The sequence below is a fragment of the Rhipicephalus microplus genome, chromosome X, assembly GCF_043290135.1.
Source record: "Rhipicephalus microplus isolate Deutch F79 chromosome X, USDA_Rmic, whole genome shotgun sequence".
Lineage (NCBI taxonomy): Eukaryota > Metazoa > Arthropoda > Arachnida > Ixodida > Ixodidae > Rhipicephalus > Rhipicephalus microplus.
In genome coordinates this window covers 226,934,097-226,955,009 of record NC_134710.1, presented here as the reverse complement: position 1 = coordinate 226,955,009, position 20,913 = coordinate 226,934,097, and the positions used below count along the sequence as shown (strand labels likewise).

Sequence of the window (20,913 nt, the reverse complement as noted above, 5' to 3'; positions counted from 1 at the left end):
AGCCCCACAAGCAGCGACGCAACTGTGGCCTCGTCTAAAGCATCTAAAGAGTATACTGAACCAGGGGTGCAAATTCTTTTAACGAAAAAAAAAAGAAGTGATTATGGCATCTTGTTAGAAAGATGACGTATTCAACTTTCTAGGTTTGTTTTGTGTAATGGCACTTACGTAGTGCACGCAAAGCCCGGAAAGCAGTTTATTTCCCGATTAAGAAAGTACTTACAAATTACCAGCTAAAGAAAACTTACATACTGAACAAATTTTATTCGCCTTCTGTACGCAGGCAGCTTTCCTTTGCGCTCATTGAGCTCACTCGGATAACAATGAATCTGCTGAAATCTGCGAAAACAGACTTTCCTTAGCTGAAATCCTCGTGGCCCTACCTATCTATCTGCTCAGTCGACCACAGTGACTAAACTTGTTCAGGTGTTCAGAGAAAAAAAAAGAAAAAGTACAGAATAAAAATAAAGCAAGATTCTCAGCATAGCACTATTCTGGGAGTGCAGCATGCTTTTGCTTGGGCATTCAAGAAATGGCTCACGCCAGACAGCAATGGAGGCCTTTTCGAGATCGACGAGCTCGCTTCGAATCGGAGCCCCGGACACACTCGGGCAACGTGGTGGCGCCCGTGTCGCCGACAGGAGATCTCTGTCATTTCGCGCGAGTCGCCCTCCGACTCGGCGGCAGGCCTCCCCTGGTGTGGCTGTAAAGAAGCGGGGCCTCGATTCGAGACGTCTCAGTCGCTCTTCCACTCATCGCGTCCCGTGGGACACTCGAGCGCGTGCCACCGGGTGACGGCGCTCCGCGGGTTGGTCAACATGTCCTGCCAGTGTCGAAGCTCCTCGCCGCGCGCGTACATAAACGGCCCGAGTACGGTCTTGCCCAGCCGCCGGAAGTCGGCGCCATCCGCCGACACCATGACCGTGAAGCTGAGGCTGCACGAGTCGAAGTACCGACCGGCCACGCCGAACGTGAACGCGTCCCCGAAGTTTGCTTCTTCACCCTCGCTCCACTCTCGGTTCTCGGACCGCTTCTCCTTGACGCACTTGCGGCCGTGATTCAGCGACAGCTTCACGTACACCCCTGCGCAAGACAGAGAAAGGCATACCAGGATCACGACATCCTGCCGATCGACACGTGTGGTTCGCAACTTAACTGCATTATATATATGCCATAAAAACATGGCGCATGCGTGTGTGTGGTATGGTATAGTACGTAACCATTTTTTTCCCGGATTACCACGTGGCTTCAATCCTTGCGTAATATGTACTCGCAAAAACTGCCCATTATTCTTGGCAGGTGTTATGGAAAAGGAGTTTCACAGAACGACAGTTGAAGCCATGACAAGATGGCGGCAGCCTGAGTGTACGTACCAGACATACACATATACGCCTGTACGACCCTTTAAGCGATAAGGTTACTTTGCTGCCACTGAAACTTTCCATTTCGTGCCCACCCCACGCAGTGTAGGGCGTGCATATTACCCGGTTTCGAGTTCTCAGCATGGCTAGAGTCATTGTTATGAATGAAGTACAGCTCTTCAGACGTCTGCGTTTGTTACGGGGCAAACAGGGTTTACCACAAAAGCAGTATGACTGATTTTTCCCCGCCAAAACTTGGTGAAGGAGGGCAGGTTTCCTGCGCTGGTGGGGGAAACTTAGGTACCAGTGCACCAGTCACCAGTCGTATCCAAGCTTTCGCGGAGTTTAGATTAAGTTCACTTAAGGGGAGCCCAAATGAAGGTACCTTGCCATCTCCACAGTGAATTTTGTTAAAGCAGCGTTAAGCGGCGAAGGTTTACTTGAAACTGGGTAAAACAGCACGTGAGACCCATGCCATGGTCAAGACGACCTATTTAATTAATGTTAACGGTCGATAGAGTGTTTTTGAGGGGCACGAGTAGTGTGGGGAAGGAGGGGATCAGCAACTGTCTGGATGCCCTTCATCGACAAAAAATTCCGACAATATGCCGATACACATTCCTTTCATGGACTTCTTGACAAAACATGACATCGCAAAGCTTCCCCAGCAACCCTAGAGCCTTGATGCCACTTTTTCAGACCTATTCCTCTTTGCTGACGGGAAAGGGTCATGAAAGGATGGTATGACGGCTCAATCCAGGCCAGTAAGAGGCCGTAACGAGGGAGTCAAGAGGATTCAGGTTTCTGTGTTGTATGAGGCTTCATTGGTTGGCATAATTGCCGGAAACGCTGTGCTGACGCAGAAGGGGCATATCTTGAAAACTAAGTCGGCCTGCCGGAGTGTTGAATAAACTTTAAACCGAAATTCACTCCTACTAATTTTCGGGCAGACCATGTATTCGCCTAAGCGCGGTTCGCCACATTGTATGATAATCGTTCCACTGAGATATATCTGCGCTATATAGGCTAAACAGTGCGTTGAAGCCCGTAGAAATCAGTCTGTTGAGTAATGCTCCTCAATAGTCACGGTTCAACGGAAGCAGATCACCGAGACCTTAAGTCCGAGAACTGACGTTCTACAACGTTTGACGAACACCATGAATGATTGCAGGTGGCCTTGCAGGCCATACGGGCCGCAGGCCTGACGCTCAAGCCGGAGAAGTGTCACTTCTGCTTTGAGGAACTACAGTTTCTTTCTGGCCATGTCGTAAGTTACGCAAAAGTTCGTCCAGACACCGAGAAAGTTGCCGCCGTCGGACAGTTTCCAACACCATCAGATAAAAAGGCAGTCAGGCGTTTTCTGGGTCTCTGTGCATATGATCGCCGGTTTATTCCAGATTTTGAGCGCATTGCGTCGCCTTTAACTCGTCTCACGAGTGATGACGTTGCATTTGTTGGGGGCGATGAACAGGAAGCTGCTTTCAATTACTTGCGGCAACGTCATCACACGACCGCCGTACTTGCCCATTTTGATGAGACAGCTCCATACTGACGCCAGCAATGTTGGCCTCGGAGCTGTGTTAGTGCAGCGCCAGGACGACGAGGAAAGAGTGATCGCTTACGCAAGTAGAACTCTGTCACGCACGGAAGCGAATTACTCGACCACTGAAAAGGAATGCCTCGCCGTGGTGTGGGCAGTTATAAAATTTCGCTCATATACCTTTACGGCCGCCCATTCAAGGTTATCAGTGACCACCATTCGTTGTGTTGGTTAACAAATCTGAAAGATCCTTTCAAGTGATTGGCACACTGGAGCCTTAGACTGCGAGAATTTGATATGACGATGGTGTATAATTCGGTAAAACGACACATGGACTCCGACTGCCTGTCTCGATTCCCAATAGAGTCGGCTGCTTCCCTTGATGAAGAGACAGCATTCCTTGGAATTCTCGACACGTCAACCATCGCAGATCACCAGCATTACAATGCTGAGCTACTTGGCTTGATTAATTATTTAGAAGGACGAAGCCAGAACGCGCCCAGAGCCTTTGCAAGAGGACTATCGTCGTTCTGGCTGCGAAACAATGTCCTTTATAAAATGAACTTCTCGTCAGACGGGTCCACCTACCTGCTTGTCATCCCTACCACTCTTCGTTCTGCGGTATTGCAAGCGTGCCAACACGAGGTCCCATCCGGACATTTAGGCTACACGCGCACACTGGGCAGAGTTGGAGGGCCTAGACTTACCGCAGCCGCGAAGCATCATATTCGGACTTGCCTCAATTGCCAGCGGCGCAAGTTACCTCCGACGAAACCAGCCGGTTTGCTACACCCTGTCCAGATCCCGACAACGACATTTGACCAGATGTGGACCTCTAGTGCTGGTAACCACTGGGGTATAGTGGCGACCGACTACCTTACTCGCTACGCTGAGACAAAAGCCATCCAGAGAGGCACAGCTGAAGGGGTGGCCCGATTCTTCATAGGAAGCGTTGTGCTGAGACACGGTGCGCCGTCGATCGTCATAACAAATCGCGGAACCGCATTCACGGCCGCGCTTTTAGATCATGTGTTGGTGCTCAGAGGTACTGTTCATCGTAAGTCGACAGCTTACCATTCACAAACCAACGGGTTAACCGAGCGGCTCAACAAAACTCTGGAAGACATGCTTTCAATGTATGTGGACATCGAACACAAAAACTGGGACGAGATTCTCCCTTACATAAAGTTTGCATACAATATACTGCTAAACAAGAAACCACACGGATGACCCCATTCAGCCTTGTTCATGCACGAGAAGTAAGGACGATGTTGGACGCGATGCTGCCACACGAATGCGATGACAACGAAACGAGTGCTGACACGTTTACTCAACGTACAGAGGAAGCCAGGCAGCTCGCACTTCTGCGAATATACCAACAGCAAGAGTACGACGAAGGTCGCTATAACCTTCGTCATACAACAGTAACGTACGAAACCGGGGACAGGGTACGGGTGTGGACGCCTGTACGAACACGGGGACAATCCGAAAAGTTGATCAAAAGATATATAGTTCGGACCTTATCGAGTGCTGCGACGACTAAGTGACGTTACCTACGAAATCGTCCCGGATAGCCCAAACTGTACAAGGCGTCGCCAGCACTGACCTGAACTTGTGCACGTAGTGCGCATTAAGTCATACGTCAGCGAGTGACTCTGCGAAGCACCGCCGCTTGTACAAAGTGACTTCATGCGCGAATGACTGGCTCAGCTATAGCATCGATGCTCTAGCATCGATGCTATAGCATCGATAGGGCGATGCTCTACTAAGGGGAGGCAAATGCCGCACTCTAAATAGACAGAGAACTAAGATGATGTGCGCACCAACAGTCTCGTGTCGTGAAAAGGGACACTGAAGAAGATGACGTGCTTTTGTTTATGTCTCTTGCTCTTGGCTCCTGCATAAAAACACACGCCGTCGGTTCTCGGACTCAACGTCTCGGTGATCAGCTTACGTTGAGCTATATATATATATATATATATATATATATATATATATATATATATATATATATATATATATATATATATATATATATATATAAGAAATTCCATTTCATTGAGATAGTCATTATATGGACACTAAGCGGGTTTCTGCCGTCACCATCATGTCCCGTATATGTGTAGGTATCCACATATTTCTGCAAATCACGAAGAAAATTAATTCAGAAAAATATTTCCGACACGCGGAATCAATCCCTCGCTCCGCAGCGGGCGAGGTTATAACTGCTGAGCCATGAAAGTGCACGTCCTTCAATGTTCAAACGACCAGCTATTTATACACACCACTTACCACTTGCAGTACGCAAATTTCGGGGGGAAATGTAAGCGTCTTCTCAGCATTACCAGCGAGAGGGCTCTCGGCGCCCCGCTCGTCGATAGACGTGGGCCCATGTGCGCTCATCTCCTACGCGTACTTTGCCTCTCGAGGGGTAACACCCGAGTGCGTGCGCGCTGATCTCGCGGTGGGGGAGAATCACGCGTTTTGGGCTTTCACCGGAAGAATAGGTGACTAGTAAAAGAACGAGAGATTGTGGGATGCTCCTCTGCTACTGGCTTCCGGTTCGAGAAGAGTAGACGACGGTGAACCGGTTCGCCGCAAGCCTCAGATTATTCGGGATTCGCGCGCGCTGTCGCCCGTCTATCTTCGTACTGATAAACCATAGTCGGTTGTTGAGCCGTTGCCTCCTCCAACTCGAGGGCGAAAAGAAAACGGCGTGTATCGATTCCCATGGAACGAAGAAAGAAAAATGAGGTGGGCCGCGGCTGTGAAGAGAGCCACAGCGACAGGTAGTCTTTGAGTACCGAACGTTGAAGCCAGAGAGTGCGAAGGCCATTTTATCACAGGTACGTGTGTATTCCACACTAAAAAAAAGCTTACGTATGAATTTGTTCTGAATATTATATTGAGAAATAAATTGTACCGCAAATGCCTAGCAAATATATTATGAAAACGTGTGGGAGAAATCAACTTGCCATACGAGATGAGCACCGGTCATTGCCCTCATGTATGACAAAAAACGCAAAATCTTCACTCAAGTTTACACGAAGCACTGGACGAGTCCATTTGCGTTATCTTGGTCAAACTGTGTGCCAGGACAGCACCCAAAGAAGAAGTCCGTTAAAGAAGCGCAGGGTTTCGATTATTCGGCGCCGTCTGTCTGACTGTATTGTTCATGTACCGCCATGCCACGCAGCTTTATGAAGATCAGCGTTTAAATAAGCATCTGGCTTCGACTAATAAATACCCCTTATAGTGCGCTGAAGGCTAGAAAAAAAAAAGATATCTCAACGCACTCAATAAGTGCTGCGCTTCATGCCGACCGACCTACAATGTTGGCCGAAGCAGCGTTCCCTAAATGAACTCTGAGCACACTGCTACAGTCATCCCCATCCCCCGAGATATTTGAAATGGTGATTTTTTATTAGCAGTAACGTATCATACAATGAAAACTGTTTTCTGCATTGACTGATCTGCTAGCCAAACTGACAGTCCCCCCGAGCAGCATAAAAGCATTGCAGATCATTTTAGTGCGATAAAAAGCTTCGTTGCAGCTCATGGCTTTCGTAGCTTGTCATCGTCACAGTCATGGTTAGCAAAAAAAAAAAAACAACTTCTAAAGCACTGACATTGCACGCACGGAGAGGTGTTTTTTTTTTTTTTTTTTTTTGCAACGGAGCTGTACAAAAATGCGCGCGTGCCAATGCTAACCCGCGTGGTGCGTCGAACCGGAAGCCGTCCTATCCCACAGTTCCCTGCGATTGCCCATATTACCGGTCACCTATTGCGTTGTAGATAACGAGCTCATGAAGGTTACTTCGCTCACTGCCGGGTCCCCGTTTGGGAAGAGTGCACTTTTAAACAGAGTGAAGTAACAACTTTAACAGTTGTTAGTTCACGCTCGCCCTTTCTGTACCTGCGAGTACGTTTTGTGCGTCGTTTTTGTGTGAGCCACGCACTGAGTGTCGAGCTGTCGAGCTAGCTATCGACGTTGTTAGTTCACTCTCGTCCTGTGTGTATTGTTTTCGTGCGTCATTTGTGCGTGAGCAGTGCGCTGCATGTTTCGATTTGCTTGGCATTCTTCGCGTGACATTCCAATTCGTTGCTATCGCATGAATTGCTTAGCAGTTGCCACGAAACAGCGGCTCTTTATATATCTTCGAGTAAAGAGATGCATTAGCGTGCCCCAAGAAGATATATATATATATATATATATATATTATTTCCTATACATTATGCATCCTTTTAAAGTTGTGATGAACTGTACACAGAAATAGTTGAATATTTTCGGCGTATGCTTCACGCGATTCGCCAATAAGCCTTTCTCACCAGCTCAATTTTTGCGGTGAGAATCGAAAATATGCTAGGGTCCTTCGTCTCTAAAGGGTGGAAATACTTACATTTGCTGGCATCCTCCTGCTTTGAAAATTTTCGCACTTTGAGTATAGACGCCCTGATACGGTTGGTGAACGGGTTGCAAGTCATGCAAATCTGGATCTCCCCAATCTGGGAACTTTTCTGCAAGAGGGAAGGAGAGAAAAAAAAGAGAGTTTAAAACGAACTTTCTCAGTGATTTAGGAACGGAAATTACTTCGTTTAACGTAGAGGTTTTGATCATATTGTTATTTAAAGCGCATATATTCGCACAAAGGACAATATCTTTTTAAGAATACAAAAAAAAAAAAACCTGCTCACTGGGAAACCCTGCTTTTGTTGAGAAGACTCCGTGGAAGGGACTCGACATCGGTAACAGGAGCATTGATGCAGCTGATTAAGCGGCAACTTTGCAACTATTTTGGTGTTATCTTTTCAGCTTCTTTCATCAGCCGACAAATGAAAACCAAGGCATCTCGGCAAGTAGCTATAAGAAGGTCTCTTTCAGCGCCTCTGAGTGTGTGTTGTTTCAATTAATATATTTACTAGGCGTCCCATCTTAGTGATGTGATTATCGTATGTCCATTTTTTTTTCGCAGAACGAGAAGTTTTCGGTTACACGCACCCAGTCTATTGAAATCTGCACTGGATTATAAACACTCTTTCCCACACGTTCACGAAATAAAGAACAGCCATACAAATGGTCCTTTTAGACGATTTCGAGTCCATTCGCGCATCCTTTAATTGACATGAATGCCCACGAAAATGTGAAATTTACCAATATTTATCATATGTGGTGCATGATGCATGTTACAATCTTCAGCCTGGCGGCGCTACTTAATAAAATATGATTACACATTCTGTGGCCTGCATAAATTAAAACTACTTGGTCATTACGAATTGCGAAGTAGAATAACTGCAGGCAGAGAAAACAAAACGAAACAAGGTCACAAAGTCCCAGTCTGTGCTCTATATTTCACAGTTTTTTTTAGCGGACCTTTCAAAAAGGCGCCATCGAATGAACTTTTGTGTTCACATATTTTAGTCACTTTCTTTAGGGACTTAATCACGTCTGCTGCATTTCACCCTAGTAGAAAGAGTACAGTAATGCTACGAATGCTCAAGAAAGTACATTTAATTAGGTTAGCAAGCATAATTTTAATACATATAGGCGAGGTAATTTTATAAGTCTTTCTTTTTAATGCGAGTAGCCTACATCTCACCGCCGAGTGCAGTGCCCTTCAACTGATTATAAGTCCATAAAGAGGATTTATAGTCAAATGCGTGCATTGTAACATTCTAGTCGATGGGAAGCTTGCGCTGCATGTGATAGCCCCAACATTCAGAGATAACGCAGGCTCTGAGAACGACCAATTACGGGACGCGTCGCGGTGCCTATACGAGCGCGCCACGGCTCCAACGTACTTTGGGCACATTGTCCAGGTCCATCCAGATGACTTTGTCCGGAGCGAGCGGTTCCTTCTCCAATTGCAGCGTGACGTGGCCCAAGCAGTGGCGCACTTTCTTGCGGTCGATGTCGTAGACGGACAACCGCAGTGATCGTGCGCGGACTTCGTCCTCCGAAATCTGCGCAAGAAAGGATACATCCATAGAGTTTCATACTGCCGTGTGAAACTTATAGGAGCTGAAATGGCTCCAGCCTCATTTTGGCTCCCAAGTTGGATCCAGCCCAGAACGCCCTTTGGAACCCAGTTGGGAACATTGGTCACTATACTATAACAGGGCCTTGGCGATGCAATGAAAGGAGGAGCCGGGGTGAAAGGATAACAAACGATGGCGCTTCTCGCAACGAATATTGTCACCCCCTGAACAAGGAGCTGGACGGGTTTCTAAACGTCGGGCCCGCTTCGAAAACTGCGGCTCGGGCAACTTCAATCTCCCGAAACCTTCACCGCCTGTATACAATTTCACAATGACCATTTCTCTCAGTGTAGCATTTAGGGTATACGGTAAAATCATAAAAATAATGTTTAAATATAGTTTGTTACCTGTTCGGAGTGCAAAGTTTTGTCTTAACCGTATCGAGGGCCCCACACATCTTCCCACATTTGGATAGAGCTAATACGACCAGGTTTCGAGAACAACTGACGAACATCCATGCCCTTATTTTTCTCATGCCATGCACAGCCTGAGCCTCAAGTGAATTTTTAAAACCGAAACTGGTGGTTTTTTTAGCTTGGTAGGCTTTTAAGAAGTAGTCTTGCTACCTAAAGGCACTTGGTGCATTATTTTTAACACAGACGGCATTTACCTCTTCCACTTGCCTTGTGTGTGCGAGAGGCGCATAGACGTGATTCTGCAGAACCACGTCTCCTTGTGTGTCTTGTACACAAAACAAAAACTAGAAATAAATGCACATGTACACTTCTTTCTGGTTGTACTATTGTTGATTCGCTTGTGGCGGCAAAGTATATTTTTGTGTTCACAAAGTCAAACAAGCTGCTTAGAAAACCAAGTAGACAAAAAAAAAAAACGCCAAGCCTGCGCGGAACGCGCGGCACAGTCACAATGAAAGCAGGAAGCGCGACTTTTCAGAGCCTCTTCTAAAGACTCTTTTGGTAACTGCTACAAGCACACTTTTTGGGTACCCACTACGCCATAAATAGCCATATAATATGAGTAGGAAGCCGGCATTCACAATGCTATTCTTCGTCATTCTTCGGAGAAGCGCAGTATCCGCTAAACACTTTCCAGAAATTTTGTGCCAATTGTTCATGGCTGATGACAATGAGGAATTATGCCTGAAGTGGGTAGGCGCCAGAGTTTTAAGGTGATCAAGAACAAGCTGTTGTAATGGGTAGGAGCACTGGACGACCCACTCGTTACGCTATTAGCATTGTGTGACGCCTGGTTGTTCCTTTGCTGTCCTTAAACTCTTTATTACTCATAGTAACGCGATTCCGACATAAAGCCTGTCTGGCTGTCGGGACACCGGCGTGGCTCAGTGGTATACTAGTAGTCTGACAAGCAGGGGACCTGGGTTCAAACCCACTGAGTCCTCGGTGTTTTTTTATGTACAGAGTTTTCTTATTTCGTTCAATAGTGGTTACGGGCACCGGTGGTGACAGCGGACCACTATGGCGCCATGCGTGACCAGTGTTTTGATCTGATAAAAGTTTTTGCTGTAAAATGAAATCGGCATGCTTCTGTTAATAACTGAAACTAGACCTGCAGCAGTCATGCATAAAGACTAACGGTTACTACGCTCTGATTTCTTTGGAGCTTCGACAAAGCGCGATTATGAGTAAATGTTTTAAAAATGCAGAGGAATTGTGGCACTCGTAAAGAACACAATGGCTAAAAATGAAAACCCTCTGAGATACCAATTTTGAAACTGTTCTAAGTTTCAGCAAGGTCTGCATAAACAGAATAAATGTTTTTAATGTCATTTGGCATACCACCAAGGTGCAACACTGCGATATGATCGAGTGAGATCAAACGTCGTCGACAGTATTCTGCCGTTAGAGAAACAGATGATGGGTCAAAATAACCATGTGAACTAACAAAACGAACGAAAAAAACATCGAAAAGCTTATGTGTGTGACGACTACTGGGTTGGTTGCTATTAATTATTTTGTGTAGTAAGGCATTTTTCGTCTTTTTGAACAAAAATATAAATAAAATTGTTTTTTTTTCATTTAACTCTCAATACTTCAAATAAACTTTTTTCTTACATTTGCCCCATTATCAGAACAACTTAAAAATACATTATGACATGTGGCAGCGCACCCCCGGGGAAACAATGAACACGAAGACAAGGGGACAACACAAGCACTGAACTTTAACTTACTTTAATCGAACAAGAAAATCGCTTAAAGTAAATATTTTCTACGCATGCGTCTCTTTACACGTGGCCAAGGCCTCTAGCAAATATCAATACCAAGGGCATCAGATCAAACAGAAGCAATGAAGTTGCATAAGCAGAGGCATCACACAGCACTAAACATGGGAATACATAACATTGTCATGTGTTCATAAGTGAAAAACTTCTTTTTCTTTTAGAGATAAAGTAATCGGAGGGCAACTTAAGCCGCTTCCTTCCTCTCAAAAACTTCCGCCACTTATACAATTCCCTGCGCTAATTTCCCGTTTAAAGACGGCAGCCTTTCTTTGTATACTGCAACCCAAATATGTTGGTCTGTTTGTGTGTCTGTCTGTATGTCTGTCTGTCCATTTGTTCAGTCACGCAGCAAAAGTTTAAGCCCATACTCGAATCCCACGCATCTTTATCTGGTGGCTGCGTTCGTACTTGTTAATGAAAAAGCAAATATTAGGCATATTTGAGGCGCAACTTCAATATAAGTGTTAAGCAGTGTGTCCTTTTATTTAGAAAATGAATAGAGAAGTAATTACAAAGACCGGAGAGTTCCTTACCCTGCGCTGACAATGCGATGCTATGAACAAAAAGCTCGCTTTTTCTACGTTTCACTAAAAAACGCAGGGGTGTTTACTAAAACGGCCCGGCGCTGCCGGGCCGTTTTAGTAAACACGGCCAGTGGCTCTACGTTCAGTGGCTCTACGTAGAGCCACTGAACGTAGAGCCAGTGGCTCTACGTTCAACGGCCAGTGGCGCTACGTTCTAAAAAAAACCTTCGTTTCTGCACATTACTGCGAGATGGCGCATTATGTCAAGCAACGCCTCCAGACACAAGACTATCGTCTTTCGACATCTTTTGCAGGGAAGTATGGAGATACGCGGCCATTTTTTTTCTTGCTCCTTCCCTTCATTTTTGCTAACGCAGGTCCGCAGCCGCAGTCCATGCAGTGTAAGGCAAGATGGTCTGCCTCCATCTTAGAGCAGTGATAATTGTGCTTTGTAAGCCTCGTGTTGAGGCATTTACTCGTCAGTATGACGTACACCTTGGCACACGTCAGCAGTGTCGAATACAAGACAAGCACAATGCAGGTGAGGTAAGGGTGCCTCTGCTTTATCATCAGGGTTTCCTGTGTTATTTGGAAGATGCGAAGGCTGTTTATTTTTACCACAATAAAGTATACACCAATACAAAGTTATTTAGCTTGAATGTTGTACGTAAGCAGACTATTTTATTTTTATTTTAAAAATTTTGACAAAAGGCGTTTGCCTTGTTTAAAAAAGTCATAAAAATTTCAACACTTAAGATACTATTTTAACCTTTTGAAGTTGAATGAGTTGTTGCTACAAAAACGTTTTGAGAGCATGACATTCGCTCACATAATTTCGAAGCTCTGCGTGGTGTCTCATAGCACAAGCAACTTACAGAAAAGCTGAACGCGCACTGCAGAACAACGCCACCGGGTTCGAACATGTTGCTCGAAGGTCCAATGCTCGTCGTGATCGTGTTTTCCCTTTTAAAGGCTATGTATAATGAGTTGAGGTGTACTTTAAACACGCTGCCTGCATTTCGATGATGTGATCGCTGAGTGTTATTTTATTTCTCATGACTATAACAACCTATATATGCGTCGTTTGTTAGATGTCAAGCTTTTCAAAGACGTATCTATCTTTGTCGTTTCACTAGCGTGATGTCAAGAATCCGTTCTTCTGTTCTTTGCTTTATGTACATATACGCGACGCAGGCGAGCCTACGAGAATGCTCTACAATAGAAATGACTTTTGAACAAAAAGAAATAAAGCAAACAGTGAGCGTTCCGGCACTGTCGACGCGAGCTATTAACAGAAATGCTGATCATCTTAATAAGATATTTGCCCTTTAAGGATTTTCGCATGTTTGACACTTTGGCGGAACACATCAGAAACGGAAGTCGCTGACGCAGTTTTACTATTTACACGGAAGTTTTAAAGTTCAAGAAAAATCCTTTTTGACGACACTGCATCTGCAAGCAGCCATGCTAAAGTAAAAGCATGGCTGATGATGATTGTCACACTCCTTCTTGAGCTGGCAAACATACCTTGAATGTGAGGGTTTCGTTAAATTTTGGTGCCAACGTCCGCGTCTTCACGGTGCTCTGCTGGAAAGTATCTTCATCTGGCAACAAGTAGGCCCGGACAAATGGATCTCGAGGAGTGTTTGTGAGGCCACGACCTGCGACAGTACGTGAGAAAAAAATATCATGATGAAGAGGGTGGGAGGAGGTGTCGTCAGGAACGGGCAGCTGAAATTTCCTGACGATAATACGTAAGTCACAGTTTTGCCACTAAGGCGAAGCAATGAACACGATAGCAACCAATTTGAAGGTCACGCGCAAAATGGCAAACAGATCTAAATATTCTCCGTGTTTCTCACGCAGAAATGACGCACGAAACGTACTCGCAGGTACAGATGAAAGCGAATAAGCGTCTCAGTTGTTACTTCGCTGTGTCTGAAATGCGCGACCTTTTCACAAACAGAGACTGTGCAACGATTGCAGTGACCTTTGTGCACCTGGTAACTACAACAGAATCGTTCCGGTGAAATCCGAACGCGTACGATAATCTCCCCACGAGATAAGCAAGCCCACACGTGAACGTCAATTCTGCCCCCTCTACGCGGGGCAAAGTACGCGTAGGAGATGAGAGCGCGTGGCGCCGCGTCGTGATGATTTCGCGACGTGCGCTCATTGCGCCATCTCCTTGGCAATGCTGAAAACACGATAGCTCTTTCCGAGATGCCCGTCACCAGCGGTAAGTGGTTGATATAAATAGCTTGCCACTTGGACGTTCAAGGAGGTGCTCCTTCGTTGCTCAGTGTCTAACGCCTCGCACTCACAATTCAGAGGTCCGACGTTCGATTCCGCGCATCGGAGTCATATTCAGGACCTAATTTTTCTTTCTTGCGCTTTCATTTATATAGATACGTATACATATATGGTGAATGACGGCGACACCGGCGCAAAATCCAGCTGAGTGCCCATATAACCATTATTGCAATAATATATCAGATATGTCACGTTTTTAGCATATGGGACCTCTTCCACCGGGATGCAACTTTACTCTGCCGCCTTTGTGAGTGAACGCAACGTGCTACACGTAGCGTAAAACAAATTAGCTAATAGCCCTTTTTCCCGAAAAAAAATCCGCAGTTCATAGCTCTACGCGTCGCAGGCCAGCAAAGCTACGTAGGCATTGCTGTGTTTCTTAAAGCTTATAGGACTGAGTGACTGCTTATAAGCGTGCATTGGACAGGCGCAAATGTACCCTGACGGTGCTCTCTTACCTCTCCTCTCTTCCTTTTATTTGAATACGCTCACCACTTCCCCGAGTGCAGGTTAGCAAACCAGATGCATGTATAGTTTCCCTCGTTGCCTTTCATTTCTTTCATTTCCTCTTGAGCGTACACACACACACACACACACAACACACACACACACACACACACACACACACACACACACACACATATATATATATATATATATATATATATATATATATATATATATATATATATATATATATATATATATATATGTGTGTGTGTGTGTGTGTGTGTGTGTGTGTGTGTGTGTGATTGGCATGAGAGGTTAAACTTCATGTTGTATTCAGTCCAGCAAGGTGCCAATTAGCGTACCGGGCCACAACAACAATTGCAACAATGCAGAAGGCAGCATGCAGTCACTGTTGATCGCAAGACGATGATAGCTCCGTTATTTTCATTTCATTCTAAAATATTGCTCACCTGGTAGATATTTGGCCTTTATGATGTTCACGTTGAGCTCCTCACTTTCGGACTTGTAGTTTAAGCTGAACCATAACCTGCCATTTGTGCATCTTGGTACCGTAGCGTCTTCATCATCAGACCAGCTGTAACTGTGTGCACAAAGGGAAGTCAGCGTGAGTGTTCCGCGGACACAGATCACAGTGCACTGAATAAATGCACGTTTAGCGACCACGTTACTGTACAAGACGTAACGTTACTGTACAAGACTGTAACACACGCTTGTTTTTACAAGCGTGTGTTAACCGTATATAGAATGAATCAGGATAATGAAAAGTGACATAAAGAGGCATTTCCATCCGAGGGCATCTTCAGCTGATCCATTGAGACAGGAATACGCCTAGCGCTTTACTGTTCGAATCGAAGCTGCATGCGCTTGTGCGATTACGCGCTATATTTTTTAGTGCTATATGACTGTGTAATATTGATCTGAGGTGTAGATTTTCATTTACCCTTTGTATTTGTGAATGTCTTTTTCTGATGCTGCTGAATGGGTGGCATGGCCCAGTGAGTCAATGTTTGCCTTTTGCCATGTCTCATTCGACAATCCTATAATTGTTCTTAATAAACTATTAAAGAAACAAACAAAGAAATATAATGTGTCTCCTTCAAAGAAGCGCGCGAGCACATTTCACCGCATATCTTTTCTTTTCCTGGGCTGCAAAGAAAACAAAAAGTTGACTGAGTAGAGAGAATTTATACGCAACACAGTTCTTTCTGAACTTCTGGCATTCAATGCACATAAATCCCCAGTCCATCTTTCGGGCTTCCTATGACAGCGATAGCTGGGCGAACTCCTCCTTTATTTCAATGCCAGTGCAAACACGCGCTTCTCAAAAGGAGCCAATGGTCCGCCTTAGTTCAGGGAGTGGTCGTGATGCAGCGCTATGAGCGGTCTCACTGCTGGGGTCACACGTGCGTCCGAGCGCTTTTCCTTGAAGATGCGATAGACGTGTTTACCACTCCAATACAATCCATGTGTCAGATTCGTTCCTCCATGCTGCTGCTTTGTGGCTCGAGAGAATGCCCCCGCCGCGTTACAGAGCAGCGCATGCAGAAACGTTGCAGTGACGCTTCCCTGTTGGTTGCGCGCATATCGCCACCAACGGCGACACGCTATCTACAAACACCGTATCTTTCACAGAGCCAGAGTAACTGCCGACTCGCTCTCTAGATTTCGTGCCGACCGGTTGTGCCCCTGCGATCTCCGATGACAGCGCAGCTCTGGCCGACTGGCTCGCCTACGCCATCTCCTGCCGCCGACAAGAGCTCTCACTGAGGGGTGCCCCGTCCTCGGACTCCTGGGACCGTGTCCATCTTTCCTATCTTCTCCTCGCTTCTGGATGTCGCTGTCCCTGCAACACACTATATCCTTCCTCCTCTCAATTTTTATACATTTAATCCTATCCTTTTAATCCCTTCTTACCCCCATCTCTCGTAAGCTAGTGTTTGCACTCTGATGCAGACAGTTACGGGGCTCACTTTTCTCTTCTTTTCTCTTTAAGAATCACATAAGCGTGACTGCCAATAAGGTTAACACGAGGTATGCAAGACGCTGCCCCACGGATCTGTACATAACTGAACAAAAAATTACTTTACATGATTTCTACCATGAGGCACTGCATGAGGGGTTACTCTTCCTCATGACGGCAAATCACACGCGAAGGCTCGGCGATGCGAGAGAGCAGGATAGGGCTAAAGGAAAGGGTGGTGAACAGTTGGATTGGGCGCATCTGGCTGGCATTGATATTATAGAGGAGGCGTTGGCTCGGCAAACGTTGCAGCAGTGGTAAACCACAGAGCACAATTAATCAACTGAAGTGTCGTATTTATGTGGCACAGGTGAATAATGTAAAATACACTTTGATGTTTTCAGTTATATGCCTTTCAATAAACAGGTAATACGCCTTGTAGTACATCTCAGCTCATTATCAGCGTAGCTTTGGATCTATAACCACGACATTTAAATCATAAGTATTCTTGTACCGTGGTCCCAATTTAATAATCTTTAGTTGAAAAAATGCGCTGTGTCCTCGTTCTCTCGCTCGTTTGGTGTCTGTTTTTTTGCGCTGCCTTAGATTATGACTGACACGCTTAACAGTTGCACTAAATTGTCAATGCGCTGTGAGCTAAGAAGTCGGTACCTTATACATTTGCCTAAGACGACTCAAAGGTGAAATCCATCTCGTCTCAGTCGTATTCGTAGCCCTCACCCCGTCCTCCCCGGAGGTTCCTGCTCCCTACGGGGTTTTGCCCTGCCTTCAGGTTTGAAGGCGTTGAAAGCTTTTCGGTGTGCCCATGGTTTTGCGGTGCATCCAGGAGTGCCGCACCTTTGGCCAAGACTCGGTCACGTAATGATGTCATTATATGATTTAAGGGTGATGTAACAGATTTTCGTGACTTGCGACGTCATATTAGAATTTTTCGCATCACTCGTGTTTGACGCCGCCCCGCCGTGGTGATCTAGTGGCTAAGGTACTCGGCTGCTGACCCGCAGGTCACGGAATTGATTCCTGGCTGCAGCGGCTGCATTTCCGATGGAGGCGGAAATGTTGTAGGCCCGTGTGGTCAGATTTGGGTGCACGTTAAAGAACCCCAGGTGGTCAAAATTTCCGGAGCCCTCCACTACGGCGTCTCTCATAATCAAATGGTGGTTTCGGGACGTTAAACCCCACATATAAATCAATCAATCAATCAATCATGTTTGACGCCGAAGGTCACTTGTCGCTATCGATGAGGCATTAAGACTTCCGCCTCAAGAACTTGCCGTGACGAGCGCAGCTGCTGTTATACTGATGATGTAACAGATACAAAAAAAAAACCCTTAGATTGTGAAATCAACACAAATGCTATCATGAACTGAACTTTTGCACGTACTGAAATCACTCGTACTTGTGGCAAGCATGGCGTTATCCTACAAAGCAAAATTTGCAGCTTTATGAAGTGCTACTTCGAATACTGATAATGTTTACTGTTAAAAACACGCAAGGCACGCAGTAAAGTTTTATTCAGCCACCATCCTATGATTTTTTTTTTTTCGAAAAAGGAGTGGGCTTCTCACGTGTACCGTTTACCCCATTTTCGTGCACGACGTGTCGCCCATAATACACAAATGGTAAATAGGGCATGCCCGCCGTGGTTTGTGGCTAAGTTACTGCATTGCTAAGCCCAACGATGTAGATTTGATTCATGGTGGTCCCATTTTAGTGAAGGCGTACCACAATTAATCCCATGTATTTATATGCACGGTAAACAACACCAATTAGGTAGTAAAAATTGATCCGAAGTTCCCCGTTACAGCATTCCTCATAATCATATTGTAATGTTTGCACGTACTCTATAAAAAAGCACATATAAAACGTACGCAAACCCTGGCAGATGATCGTTTATGTGGCAGACTAATGTGAGGTCTATTGGCATGGACATGGCGCATATGAGCCCTCACCGATCCAGTGAAGGAGCGAAAGTTATTTTACTTCGTGCTCGATCCTATAGGTATAGTTGCCGTCAACGGCGTGCGCAGAAATTTGTTTTGGGTGGGGACACGTTCTTGATCTAAAGATGGGACCTCGCAGACATGTGTGTTCGAGTGCCACCTCGTGCTTTGTACCCAATAGCAGAACGACGTTTCGGTAGGGACCCGTGCTCGGTGTGCTCCCCACCCCCTCCCTGGCTACGCCACCGGTTGTCGTCCTCATTTTGCTTGTTTGAGCCTTACATTTTTTTCTCTCTTTATGTAGACATAGCGTGTCTATTTAGTTTACTACTCTAGAGAGGAAAACGAACTTAACAAAGGGCAAATAACAAAATGGGTATCGGCAAGGGGGAGCCCTACATTTTCATGTTTAGCAGCAATTTTCTGCTACAGTTATCAGAAGTAAAAAAGTGGCACAAAGGCTTATCACGCAAATGGAACATTCGTAATTGCTTTGCCATGACTGACGAAACCATAGGAGTTGATGACACAGCGAGAATTCTTTAAAAGATAATAAGTGAATAGGGAATATTCAAAATGCGTACTGCCATTGCAACATTTCCCGCGTTCGCCATCCTTTTCCCAGTGCAGTTGTGAACTTCTGACGCAACTGTACACACTGAAAGGCTCAGGGATCGCCGCTGTCAAATGCAACACTCGTCTCCTCCACCTTAAGTTGCTGTATACTAGCGCGAATACATGAAACCACGCTATAGCCACCTTTCAGCGACGTACTGGACGTCAAGTACGTTAATATTGTACTGGCACGTAGCATGACCCCCCTGCACTGGCACGTAGTATGACCCCCATGCACTGGCACGTAGCATGACCCCCGGCGGCGGAGGCACCGTCCCGGTGCTTTAAAGGTCGTTATCTGACGCATTATTGTAGGGCTTGATCCGCGAGACGTGTACGATATCACTGGGCCGCATAGTAGATGATGATGGACAGATGGGGCTGATCTCGTAGGTGACAGGTGTTACTTGACGCAATATACGGTAGGGTCCCGTGTAATGAGACAGAAGTTTTTCGGATAGGCCCAGCAGACGATGAGGGGACCAGAGTAAAACGAGGGTACCGGGAGCGAAATGTACGTCTCTATGTTCCGCATCGTACCGACGGCATTGGTTGGTTTGCGACGCCATCAGCCGAGCGCGAGCGAGCTGAGGGGCATGATCGGCTCGCGCAATCGCGTCGCGGGCATGCCCGCTGGTGGAAGAGGTGTGAGCTGAGATGACCGTGTCCAGTGGTAAAGTCGGCTCTCTTCCGTACAACAAGTAGAACGGCGAAAAGCCCGCTGTGTCGTGACGGGATGAATTATACGCGAAAGTTGCGTAGGATAAGGCAAGGTCGCAGTCTCGGTGGTCGGGCGACACGTACATAGCGAGCATATTTGTTAAAGTGCCGTTAAATCGTTCCGTGAGGCCGTTTGTTTGAGGGTGGTAAGCGGTTGTCAGTGTGTGTTGCGTGGAACAAGAACGCAGAATGTCGGCGATGACTTAGGATAGAAATGTACGGCCACGGTCTGTGAGAAGCTGTCTCGGAGCACCGTGAATCAATATAACGTCCCGTAACAAGAAGTCAGCGACGTCGGTTGCACAGCTGGTCGGTAGAGCTCGCGTAATAGCGTAGCGTGTAGCGTAGTCTGTAATAACGGCTATCCATTTGTTTCCCAATGTTGATGTGGGAAAAGGACCAAGTAGGTCTAACCCAACACGGTAAAATGGTTTCGCGGGTAGGTCAATTGGTTGAAGATGGCCATCGGGTAGCAGTGGCGGTGTTTTACGACGTTGGCATATGTCACACGTGGCAACGTATCGGCGTACCGAACGAGCAAGGCCTGGCCAAAAAAAAAAAACGGCGCCGGACGCGCTCGTACGTGCGGGATACGCCAAGGTGCCCAGCCGTGGGAGCGTCGTGAAGTTCGGTGAGAACACAGCGGCGCAAATGCTTAGGCACAGCAATGAGAAGGTCGGGCCCGTCTGGTCGGAAATTGCGATGGTATAGGACACCCTTTTGAATGACAAAGTAGCGGACGGAAGTATCATTTGTGGAGGATTCCATACGGCTGATGATGTCAAGCAGCTTTGGATCGCGCTTCTGTTCTTCCCCAATACTAAGAAAGTCGGACACTGACAATATAGAGTTCTCCGTGGGCTCGTCAGTGTCCTCAGGATCGTCGACAGGGTACCGGGAGAGGCAATCGGCATCACGGTGTAGGTGGCCAGATTTGTAGACCACCGAATAGGAAAACTCTTGCAGGCGCAAAGCCCAGCGACCAAGGTGGCCTGGTGGATCTTTCAGAGAGTTGAGCCAGCAGAGTGCGTGGTGGTCGGTAACTACCGAAAATGGGCGTCCGTATAGGCAAGGTAGAAATTTCGCCACCGCCCATACAAGAGCCAAGCACTCACGCTCTGTTATCGAATAGTTACGTTCAGGGGCGGATAGGAGGCGGCTGGCGTATGCAATAACGCAATCATGGCCATGATGTTTCTGAGCCAGCAC

General features: G+C 46.3%; 1 protein-coding gene across 3 annotated transcripts in view; it reads right to left on the bottom strand.

The window, feature by feature from the left end:
• Positions 1-465: 465 nt before the first annotated feature.
• Positions 466-20,913, bottom strand: part of LOC119187446 (synaptotagmin-15) — a 149,756-nt gene continuing 129,308 nt past the window's right edge. For all 3 annotated transcript variants that reach the window (XM_075878722.1, XM_075878721.1, XM_075878723.1), the window contains 5 exons: positions 14,895-15,025; positions 13,189-13,322; positions 8,701-8,862; positions 7,302-7,419; positions 466-1,083 (listed from right to left, as the gene is read on the bottom strand). In XM_075878722.1, the coding sequence (XP_075734837.1) occupies positions 737-1,083; positions 7,302-7,419; positions 8,701-8,862; positions 13,189-13,322; positions 14,895-15,025 (892 nt within the window). In that variant the 3' untranslated portion in view covers positions 466-736. The remainder of the gene's footprint in view (positions 1,084-7,301; positions 7,420-8,700; positions 8,863-13,188; positions 13,323-14,894; positions 15,026-20,913) is intronic.